Source organism: Telmatherina bonti, assembly GCF_933228915.1.
Source record: "Telmatherina bonti genome assembly, chromosome: 15".
Lineage (NCBI taxonomy): Eukaryota > Metazoa > Chordata > Actinopteri > Atheriniformes > Telmatherinidae > Telmatherina > Telmatherina bonti.
The window spans coordinates 7,112,857-7,125,115 of NC_136613.1; the positions used below are offsets into that span (position 1 = coordinate 7,112,857).

At 43.0% G+C, this 12,259-nt stretch overlaps 1 protein-coding gene across 1 annotated transcript in view; it reads right to left on the bottom strand.

Moving 5' to 3' along the window:
• Positions 1-12,259, bottom strand: part of kdm6a (lysine (K)-specific demethylase 6A) — a 61,790-nt gene that overhangs the window by 11,183 nt on the left and 38,348 nt on the right. The window contains exons 11-20 of the mRNA XM_079254101.1: positions 9,904-10,029; positions 8,421-8,640; positions 7,914-8,054; positions 7,039-7,131; positions 6,882-6,959; positions 4,346-4,453; positions 3,886-4,266; positions 2,942-3,798; positions 563-692; positions 369-474 (exon numbers count right to left, since the gene is read on the bottom strand). Of these exons, the coding sequence (XP_079110227.1) occupies positions 369-474; positions 563-692; positions 2,942-3,798; positions 3,886-4,266; positions 4,346-4,453; positions 6,882-6,959; positions 7,039-7,131; positions 7,914-8,054; positions 8,421-8,640; positions 9,904-10,029 (2,240 nt within the window). The remainder of the gene's footprint in view (positions 1-368; positions 475-562; positions 693-2,941; positions 3,799-3,885; positions 4,267-4,345; positions 4,454-6,881; positions 6,960-7,038; positions 7,132-7,913; positions 8,055-8,420; positions 8,641-9,903; positions 10,030-12,259) is intronic.

A 12,259-nucleotide genomic window follows, 5' to 3' on the forward strand; every position in this document is an offset into this window, starting at 1 on the left:
AAAAAAAAACGAGCCGATTTGACGTCAAAGACATGAAATTTAAAGATGACTCATTGCACCAAACCTTTTCAGACATCTAAATCCCTTTCTGGATATTCTCACATCCCCCCTTTTTGTCATGAAATCTCTGAAAGCTGTGCGAATCCCCAGCGTTTGCTTGGAGGCAGCTCGGCTATAGAGATGGAAGCTACTGTGTTACATGCAGTAACGCTTTCCACTTGCAGGTGGTGCTGTTGTTGTACATGTCAGATCCCCCCCCCCAGCAAGAACCAGAGACACACCCACAGAGCCATGTGAGACAGAGCAGAGCAGCCGGCCAAGCTGCCTTGGCTCCACCGGGCAGGAGAAACACAAGTGCATCCTCTTACCCAGTTTGAGGGCTCCAGCCAGTCCTCTGATGACCGTGACCGGGTTGTTGGAGTTGGTGCAGAACTGGTGGAGGGGGGGGAAGAAAGCGTCCCTCTTGTTTTCCAGCTGTAAACACAAGAGGGGAAAAGAAGTCGTCAGAGGAGAGAGCAGAGAGGAATGCTTTTCCTTCTATGGTGTGTGTGTGTGTACGCACATAAATACTGGGCGTTGGGGGGTTGAGTTTGTCCTTTGGCAGAACAGGAGAAGGTGGAGCAGGGGGCCGTGGCGGGGGACACCTGTCCAGGAAGATGCTGCTGGTCGACAGGCCGTTCTTCCCCAGGTTCCTGTAGTGTGTGTGTGTGTGTGTGTGTGTGTGTGTGTGTGTGTGTGTGTGTGTGTGTGTGTGTGTGTGTGTGTGTGTGGAAGAGGGGGGGGGGAGAAATCAGTCTCACAGTCTCCACAAGTTTCTAGACTTTCTAAATCTTAGGTGTCAAACTCCAGTCCTCAAGGGCCGGTATCCTCGTCCATATCTGCATACATACATACATACATACATACACTCACAGGCACAAAGCAATGACATATATACCTTTATAAGTGATCATACACCTCTATATATATTTATACTCTCGGAAATCTGCATATTTGCACATATATTTATGTACATACCCACGTCATACAACTACAGATAAACTTGCAGTTGTACATACCCCCCACACATGAGCATATACTTACATACATTCAGTATTATTAGATGTTTAGCTTTATGTACCTATTTATCCTACTGGTTTATATACGTTCATTTGTCATTCAAAGTGACCGGAAGGAAAGTTCCCGACAAGCGGCAAACGCGGCAGGAGCAACAGGAGCGTCGGACATAAAAGTGACAGTTTAGTGGCCAGCGTTGAGCGTTCAGCGTTTGGTCTGAACACACCCTTATTCCAGATGTTGCAGAATTCTAACACAAGGATCAACACAGATGTTGAATCTGTAATTCTGCTCTAAATGGTTTCAGAGTCCAGGATAAAGACTAGACTAAACCTAAAGAACCTATCTCACACATAAAAACCAGAATTCTTCATATCAGAGTGTGACATCAGGAGTGATGATGCACACAGCGACGGATAAACATTTTAAAAAGGAGGAAAGGGTCTCAGTTCCCTGTCAGCGCTGCAGATTGTTTTTGCATTAACAGACGTAGGGTCCATTCGTACCCACTACCAGCACGAACTCAGTGTTCCACGTTTCCTGCTGAGCTGGGAGTCCAGGTTTCTGCCATGACGTTCCTCAGAACACATTCAGTATCCAGGTGCAATTCACAGAAAACCTCCTTGCTTTAGTGTCTGCAGACACGGTGAACAAAGCATCTCGAGTCGGACATGTTTCTGCTGTTTTAATAAGATGCAGCTGAGGTGGAAGTGGAGGGTCAGATCAGAGGCGAATCGGTGGCGCGTGCACCAGCCTCATAGTGTGCGTTAACTCAGCAGGGATGTCTCGACATGAAACTCTGCATCATCACAAACGTCTCTTTCATCACGTCGCCATGGGTACGTCTCAAACTTCAAGTTAAAGTCCGCATTATGGTTGAGTACAGCCTCCGTCGGACTAGGCTGCTGTTGATCACTTGTCTGATCGGATCACGTCAATTTGGCTTGAACTGATTTTGTTTGTAAGAAGCTCTGAGATGTTCTGCTTGTGAACATGCACTACATTAATAATCAAACGGAGACCTAAGGCATGCACAGAGGAGCCAGTCTCAGAACAAGAATCCTGCCTGCAGTTTCTGCTTAAAGTTAATGACAAACAAACAGATAAACACCTGCAAAAAAAAAAGAGAGAAAGAAAAATGGATCACTTATTGGCTAAAAGTTGCACGCTGCAGGGAATCGTGCCGTTTACAGCGTTTTGTTTCCCAATGGGATGAGATGTGTAAATAAAAGTGAAATTAATAAAAAATAAATCTGTTGGAGACTTTGAGTGACTCAAGTCCTGTGCAGACGATGTCACTCAGCCTCTCGTGTTGCTTCTCTTGTTCATTTGGCTCATGGCATCATGGGAAACTCCCGGATCAGCAGGGAAAGCAGATGTAGCATCAGAAACTGAGAACTTGCACGATTTGACTCATGTTTTCTGCAGCATGGAGGTCACAGGGCCCTGCGTTACTGGCAGATACTTTTCCTTTTTCGTTTAAGCTGCACATTAATTCCACATTTCAGGTATACTAAATCATATTAATTCCACATTTCAGGTATAATAAATCATAATTCCACATTTCAGGTATAATAAATCATAATTCCACATTTCAGGTATAATAAATCATATTAATTCCACATTTCAGGTATAATAAATCATATTAATTCCACATTTCAGGTATAATAAATCATATTAATTCCACATTTCAGGTATAATAAATCATAATTCCACATTTCAGGTATAATAAATCATATTAATTCCACATTTCAGGTATAATAAATCATATTAATTCCACATTTCAGGTATAATAAATCATATTAATTCCACATTTAAGGTATAATAAATCCCCCCCAACACAAAGAGCTCGACGCTGCGACACCAAACAGAAAACGACACATACCTGCACACTTTGAGCACGTCGCTGGAGCTGGGGTAGATGGAAACCGAGGACCAGGGCGCCAGACCAGCCGCGTGTTTATGAGCCCCCCCAGAAGGCTCGACCTTCAGCGGGCTCTGGGAGTCCTCCGGCCCCTTCCCGTTGAGCGTGGGTCCCTGACTACTGGAGTTGGACGGGCTGTTAAGGCAGGAGAGGCTGTTGGTGGCGTGAGGGTCTGCCGAGCATGGGGAGGGCGGAGCAGTGGCTGAAAGTGGGGAGGACGCCACTGAGTGCGGTTTGGCGGCCCCGTGGAGACCCGGGTGGACGTTGTTTATTTTCTCTGAGGAAGACCCTCCGTGGTTCCTGTAGGTATTGTCGCTGTCGGTACTGGTAGCGTTGGCTTTTCCCTTTAGCAAGGCTGAGAGTTGAGGATTGTCTGAACTGAGCACGCCGGGGGCGGGAGAGCCGGGCTGAGACAGGCCGGCCGAGCCGTCCGTCACCTGCTGCTGGATGTGATTAGTCAATCCCTGCGCGGGGGTGGTGGTGGGGCTGACGGCGGCTTCTGAACCTGATGGGAAAGGGGCGGCGGCGGCGGCGGAGCTGCTGCCGTTTTTGCCCCCTGAAGGCGTTGTGTCTTTGGTGTGGACCCCTGAGGTAGTAGCGGCGTGGGGAGGCGAGGACAAGTGGTTGGGGGTTGTCTGGGGGGAGGTGGGGGATAAAGAGGAGGCTGACGAAGAGGCAGTGCAGGGCCCAGAGCAATGTCCAACCTGATTGAGAATGCCAGAGGAGGAGAAGGAGGTGTGAGGGGAGGAGGAGGAGGAAGAGAAAGGGGGTTCTCCATTGGGACCCGCCGAATGAGAACCTGGATCTTTCTGAAGCCCCTGGATGCAGAAAAAACAAAACAAATGGATGTTTAATGTTGTCCAAATGTGGCGCGTGAAGCAGGACTTTGTGTCGACGACGGACACCTGAGTGGTAGTGTTGCGTTGTTGGCTCCTCCACGTCTCATCTGCCTGACTGGGACTACTGGTAGGGCTGCTGGTGCCTGGGTGACTGGCGGCTGTGCTGGTTTGAGGTAGAGAGTTCTGCTGCGGGTAAGGCACGTTTCCGTTGCTCGGGCCGCCGCCTCCCAGTCCCAGGATGTGATTCTTGTCCGGGTGCCCCGCTGAAGGACTCGAAGAGCAGGATCCGTTGGCTGTGGGCTGGCTGGCGCAAGGGGGTCGGATGGCTGCGTTATTGAGTGGGGAGGGGTGGGAGCGGGCGGCGTGGTGGTTGGACGAATCGGTTGAAGGACCGTTGGGAAGGCTGGGCCGTAGCTGACTGCCCGCCGCTACCGCCTGCTGCCTCATCTGAGACACCACAGAAGAAGAGAGGAAGAGTTAATCCAAACAATGAAACGTGGAGAAAGCAGGTGGGCGGCGCTGGTACCTGCTGCTGATGTTGCTGCATGACGGAGAACTGCTTCTCCAGATCTTCAAGCATCTTCAGCTGAGGGGGGGTGAGGTTTGCTCGGTTGGTCCGTAAGTGATCCAGGTGCTGAGGATCAATAAGTCAGAGCTTCAGATTATAACGCAGGTTTGATATGTTCATATTACTCTGCAGCTAAATACGACTGCTTAACACATTTGAACACTGATCCAACATGTTTCCAATGAAAGATGATGTGAAAACTGCAGATGAAACACCTAATGTCAATTTTTAAATGTGTATTTATTTTAATAGAAGTCTTTAATGTTGAAACTAATAAATCTGATGTTTTTAAATATGTGTTTACGTGAAATAGCATCACAATAACGTACAAATTACGTAAACTTCATCTTCTCTCTTAGTGCAAGTCAGTACAATTATTCAGATGTTTACATTTTATTAAATATTTTAAATGCAACAAACCGGAAATCTGAGAAAATTTAATTTAGCCTCAGATACAAATTTATATTTTTTTCCTTATTATACAAGTTGTACATTTGAAAATACAAAAATTATTTAAGAATTATATATATAATTGCATAAAAATGTAAATTATCTAGAAATTAAGCAATAATGCTTCAATAAATTTGATTACCTTTAGATATAAAGATCTAATACAAGCATTTCTACTTCATGTTTTTATACATATGAACTTTTTTAACTTTCGTTTTTAATTTCATGCGCATATTTCAGAAACCTTTTGGCATGGACAAATATGAAAAAGACCAACATCCTATACTAATGTTGTTAAGGCCGATAATCGATATTCACAAACAGCAATATTTTTTTCTAGATGTTAAGTCATTTAACTTCTGAGCAAATTCAAAGTTAGCGCTAGCAGCGTAAACAGCATTAGCAGCGTTTTGCAAGTAAGTAGCGTTTGCAGCATTCCCAGCGTAAGTAGCATCAGTAGCGTTTGCAGCGTTCCCAGCGTAAGCACCGTCAGTAGCGTTTGCAGCGTTCCCAGCGTAAGCACCGTCAGTAGCGTTTGCAGCGTCAGTAGCGTTCCCAGCGTAAGCAGCGTCAGTAGCGTTCGCAGCGTCAGTAGCGTAAGCAGCGTCAGCAGCGTTCCCTGCGTCAGTAGCGTTCCCAGCTTCAGCAGCGTCAGTAGCGTTCCCAGCGTCAGTAGCGTTCCCAGCGTCAGTAGCGTTCCCAGCGTCAGTAGCGTTCCCAGCGTCAGTAGCGTTCCCAGCGTCAGTAGCGTTCCCAGCGTCAGTAGCGTTCCCAGCGTCAGTAGCGTTCCCAGCGTTCGCAGCGTCAGTAGCGTTCGCAGCGTCAGTAGCGTTCGCAGCGTTCGCTGCGTCAGTAGCGTTCGCTGCGTCAGTAGCGTTCGCAGCGTCAGTAGCGTTCGCTGCGTCAGTAGCGTTCGCTGCGTCAGTAGCGTAGGTAGCGTTCGCAGCGTCAGTAGCGTTCGCAGCGTCAGTAGCGTTCGCAGCGTTCGCTGCGTCAGTAGCGTTCGCTGCGTCAGTAGCGTTCGCAGCGTCAGTAGCGTTCGCTGCGTCAGTAGCGTTCGCTGCGTCAGTAGCGTAGGTAGCGTTCGCAGCGTAAGTAGCGTTCGCAGCGTCAGTAGCGTTCGCAGTGTTAGATTCCTGCGATTGTTTGCAAATTTCCGAATGAGGGTTTCTCAGACAACCAATCGCATTGGTGGAGTTAGATGATTTAAGGTGGCGTTCTCCTTGCATTCATTCTGCTTTCGAGAATCACCGTGATAGATTATGACTTGATTTTATCCTGTAAAGCACTTTGTGTTGCCCGTGGCATGAAAAGTGCTCAAGAAATAAAGTTTGATTTGATTTGATAAAAGACCACCCTCCTGACACGCAAACAGCTGTGCATTGTTTTACTTATTAAACCGATGTGTTAAAAAAAACAGACTATCTGTAAATACCGGCAACAACGATATATTGTGCATCCTTAGAAATCCGACACATTTACATATCAAGTATTTATCGTCATCAGAGTACCTTTCCCAGCTTTACAAGTTATTTTAGCCGTACATGCGTGAACGTTTCAACATCTGTAGTCTAAGCACCAAGCATTTATTTGCTGTCAATCAACTGACGTAATACCTGACTCTCACCTCACATCAAATAATTCAGAAAGAAAGTAAAGACAGAACAAGTTATCCTTTTTGCTTTCTCACATTATCCCTTGTAGTGTCTCAAAGAACCCCCAGCAGTACATGTACCTCCAGAAAGCCAACCTTGGATAAAGCAAATCTGTTCTGCTGCCAGATTATTGTTCTCGTTGCTACGATGCTGGAAGGAGGTTATTAAAAAAAAGTTTTCTTTCCTGCTAGATTAACTTTTTATCTTTGTTTTCTGTACTAATCTTGCTTAAATACACTCAAAATGACATGCATATTTTTGGTTTTTATCGTTTTACATGTAAAAACTTTTTTTTTTTAAAGGGGGGAAGGAGTTGGATTTTTACAAATAAGAGATTATTTCCCCATCACTTCTAAAAACAATCTGCTGATTAGAGGATATTTTCCTACCTGAAGCTTCTGTGGTGTTAGATACCAGCTGGGCATTTGCTGCTGACTGGGACTGTTCACCCACGAGTCCACAGCACCCTGTCAACGACACCCAAAACACCTTTAACTAACCTGTTTAACAAATCAGAAAGAGTAATGCCATGGCCGTTTGCTGTACCTTTGCTGGGCTGGCAGTGCGTTTCTTCTTGGCAGGACTAGCCTGTGGGTCTGTGTGATTGCTGGCAGACTGGCCTCCCTCCCCCTTACAGGCCTGGAAGTCCAGCAAACAAACACAGCTTGAGAGGACATCCAAGTCGTCTTTTTCAAGTCAGCCACAGCGCAACACGACGAGTCCAAAGAGGAGCAAACAACCATAGAGCCAAACTTGTCTCCACAGCAACACAGGACAATACTGATATTTTACATCTAGATGCATGCATGAATGTTCAAATGCATGTATGACAATATGGTTATGTTACCACCGTTTAATCTGGATTTTCATGTGGTGACGAGGATTTTGTTTTAATTGAAGTGTTACAAAAAGGATTTGGGAAATCATTGGTTACTGATTGATTTACCAGCAGGAAAAACTGCGTCGTAAACAGGCTAAGAATAAGAGGACGTAAACAGATCTGATGTCAGGTTCGGCTTTCTTTTAGGCTTCAATTTGGAGCTACAACTTCATTCAAATGAGCAAATATAACACCATAAAAGAGGAAAAAGTGACATGACAAAAACAAATACATGCATCCGCATTACTCAGTATAATGTTCCCATGAAGCATGCATCATCATCATCATCATCAGCCTTGCAGGTTGCCAAGTACATCGCAATGATTGCACAAGATTTGTGCATCTTTGCAAACAGAGTCAGAGTTGTTGGACATGAGGAGTTATGCACACTGCTTAGTATTTCTGAGGAACTGCAAAGAGGCAACTCAGCTCTACCAGTAATGCACTACGGGCTTCATTTCAACTCCTGTTCATCGTTTGCCATTTTATCGTTTTAGGCCAGAAGTCGTTATTGGCCGAGGATACAAACTGTGGATCTCACCTGCTGCGCCTGTGCAGTGTTCAAGGCCCCCTGCCTGGACGTGAGCTCAGCAGGGATGGGAAGGCTCCACGCCTCCTCAATACTAGGAAGCATTTTACTCTTATTCTGCAGACTACCTGGATGTAGGTTACACAACTGAGCCTAGGAGAAATTGTGTAAGACACAAACTTTAGTGCTGAACTTTAGTTGAACAAGAGAGGCACTACAAATACTGCGGCTTGTGTAGAGGAGGTGTAACTGTGCAAAGAATACAACAGGAATGTTCAATGTCATGAATGTATGCTTTAAAAAAAAAACATAAAAACACAAATATGAATCATCATTCATATCTCTGTGGTCACGAATCAAAAAAAACAACAAAACAACAAAAGCACAATCTGCATTTGTAAATAAGCTGATTGTTTTTGGCAATGCTTGGCAATTAACACGACACCTCAACGCACACACCAAGAGTACTGCACAACATCTAACAGAGGATGGTGGAGGGAGCAGAGGACGCGGCCCCACCTGCAGCAGCTTGATGCGCTGAGTGAGGGCAGCAATGTTGAGGCAGGCCTTGCTGCGCGTAGCGTTGATGTAGCACTTCATAGCGTCGTGGAGCTGGCCGCAGGACTCGTAGAGGGTGCCCAGGTCCATCCAGGCGGCGGCGTGGCTGTGGTCCAGTTGAACAGCACAGATGTAGGCCTGCAGCGCGTCCATAGGCTGGTTCTGCTGCTGGTATAGAACACTGCAAAGAGAGGAAATTATTCTCCCACCTAACTCTCCATCAGTGTGGCCAGATTGAGCGGTTTTCCGCCCATTAACGCTACTTTTGGTTCCTCCAGGCGGGGGGGAAATGCGTTGGGCGGGTTTATAACATTTGGGCTGCTTTTGCCCACATATGGCAGGTTTTTAAGTTGTTTTTTTTTCTTTTTTTAGTATTGTGAAAACAGCACAACCTACTGATTCTCACTTTCTTCCTCGTGAAGATCACTTAAAGGTGGAGTATGTAAGATTTTCAATATTTTCAAAATAAATTAACTAATAAAATAACTACAATCATAATTAGATAGTTTTTTTTAAACATGTAGGTTCCAGTCTGTCCATATTGGATGCGTTATTACAAGTTTAATTAATGACAAATCACAAAAAGCACTTTTTTTTTTTTTTTTTTACTGGTAGGAAAACATTTAAGAAGGTTCTTTGTTATTAATTAAACTTGTAATTTAATAACACATCAAATACAGACAGACTGGAACCTACATGTTTTAAAAAACTAATTATGATTGTAGTTATTTTTTTAGTTAATTTATTTTAAAAATACTGAAAATCTTACATACTCCACCTTTAAGGCACATGGAAGAAATACGCTTTAGTATGTCAGGCACGGGTCTGTAGGCACGTATAAAGGGGGCGGGGTGCCCCCGTGCCAGGCACGTGATTGGTCTGTCTTGGACAGACTTGGTGGTAATAGAGCTTCCGTGATTGGTCACACCAGAGGGCGCTTCCCATAGTGGGATACCTCCATATACAGTCTATGGATACCTCACTCAGTTTTCGGAGAACTGGGGTTACCATAGTAACCTAACGTTTTCAGCACTGTGTGAAAAGAGCTGCTCGCGTCCCTAGCGACATATTAATCATAGTGATGCCGTGTTTTGCAACATATGTAGCCTAGTTGTTTGATTCACTGTGCTCTTTGTTGGTTGAAATTTGCAATAAAATATTTGTCAACCATTTATCTGTAGCCATTTGATGCAGATAGGAAACTCTGGATACTTATGAGTGTTATCTATTGTCTGTGTAAATATTTTACAGTCTGGCAACTTCATGGTTTGGGCTGGTTTTTATTGGATTGGGCGGGTTTTAAGCTATGATTGGGCTGGAAACTGTCAATCTCATTTGGCAACACTGCTCTCCATCATGTCTCACTGTTTGCCTTATCAGGCTTAAGTGTCACACGGCTGCAGATCTGTGAGCTTTTCAATGCAATAACACGTTGTGCTCTTACCCTATGGAGCACCAGGTGTCAGCACTAGCCTCCGACTTATCGATGGACTGGCGGTAAGAGATGAAGGCATCCTGCACCTTTCCAATGCTAGAGTAGCACCTGCAGGAGGAGAAACAGAAGAAGAGACTGAATAACCCCGATCCCTAAACCCTTTTCTGCCCCTGAATAATAAACTTAATGCGACTTTTCTGGACACAAAAGCTCAATCCTTCCATGTAGTTGGAAGGCTGACAAGCTGCTGTAAAGTCATGATGGGTCTCACGTAGCACAACTAGGCAGAAACATACAAACACTTTTCAGTGATGGAAATGTGTTAAAACAGCACGCTGATTCTGACACACCTTTGGTTCAGTCTCATCCCTCTTTATGCTCATATGAGAAAGAAATTCCAGTTTTATATCTAGAAAAGATCTTAAATGTGGTAAATACAATCTTGGTAAAACTTAAAAACGCTGATTCTGACACCTTTGGTTCAGTCTCATCCCTCTTCATGCTCATATGAGAAGGAAAATTCCAGTTTTATATCTATAAACATTAAATAAATCATCCAGTCCTTACTGGGTCTTTTAAATGGGGTAAATACAATCTTGGATTAAGAAAAAAAACACCACATGGCACATCTTATTGCTGTTCAGCCTTTGCCCCAACAGAGCCCACCACCCCGACTAGAAAGTCAAGTATTTCTATTATTAACTCATTTTCTACACAACAGAAGTATTTTCAGGTTTCCTTTCCTCTAGAACAGCTTTATAAGTCTGATATTATTCATCTTATTTACATGTCATAGCTGCTATCTGTGTCCATGACGGGGTTCTGCTCCATTACCACATGCATGGACGCATGTGCACACACAGCTGGTCATATTTTCCATCAGCAGGCAGAGTGTGTGTCTGAAAACACGTCAACCGGCTGAAAGTCTGACAAAAATATCAGCAGAACAAGTTAAATCTACCGTCATCGCAGTCATTTCTGAGTCGTAATGCGGATTAACAGGGATCCAATGTTCTTCTTGGGTTTTATTAACATCAACACCGTATCTGAGATCTGAACTTTAGGAATATTTAGAGCGACTTCTCTTAACGGGCTTCATTGGGACTTGGTGTTTATAGTCACAGCATTTCGGCCATTAGCGGAAAACTGATCCGTGATGAAGAACATGTGGCATGACTTTATGGCTGACAGCGGCTGCTACATGAGTCATATTCACACTGTAATGATGTAATAATGGGCAGGGTACCTCATGAACACATGATTCCTCAGAGCTGATTTTAGGGTCACTGACATCACAAAGTCTGCATAGAAGTTTCATGTATAAAAGTGTAGAGTCCAGTTTTAGTTTTTAGTTCTGTATGGATGTCGGGTCGGTGTAGCATCTAAACAAAGCACAAGACCTCTGGAACAATGTCCTTTAGAGAGGCCAGACAGTGGAGATGTCAGAATGAACCAAAGCAACACAAACACCTCGTACTAACTGCCCAACACGGTGGCGGAAGGATAATGATCTGGGCTCGTTTTGCAACCTATCCTTCTGCAGTCACGCCGTGAACTTCTCTAAACACCAAATGGAAAAGGAGAGAATCAAGGTGTTGACGTGATCGAGACAAAGTCCAGACCTCAACCTGACTGGACAAATGTGTAGAAGCGACGAAACTGAAGCAACACTGGTCCAAGTTTTGTACCAGAAAGTTTCCTATTTACTTTGTTCTTAAGTAAAATCTTAAGAATTCTATTTAACTTGATTGTATTTATCCTTAAAGTGATTTATCCTTGAGATTATATATACATATATACATATATATACATATACATATACACACATATACATACATATACATATACATATACATATACACACATATACATACACATACATATACATACACATACATATATATATATATATATATACATACATATATATATATATATATATATACATACATATATATATATATATATATATACATACATATATATATATATATATATATATACATACATATATATATATATATATATATATACATACATATATATATATATATATATATATACATACATATATATATATATATATATACATACATACATACATATATATATATACATACATACATACATATATATATATACATACATACATACATACATATATATATATACATACATACATACATATATATACATATATACATATACATATATATACATATATACATATACATATATATACATATATACATATACATATATATACATATATACATATACATATATATACATATATACATATACATATATATACATATATACATATACATATATATACATATATACATATACATATATATACATA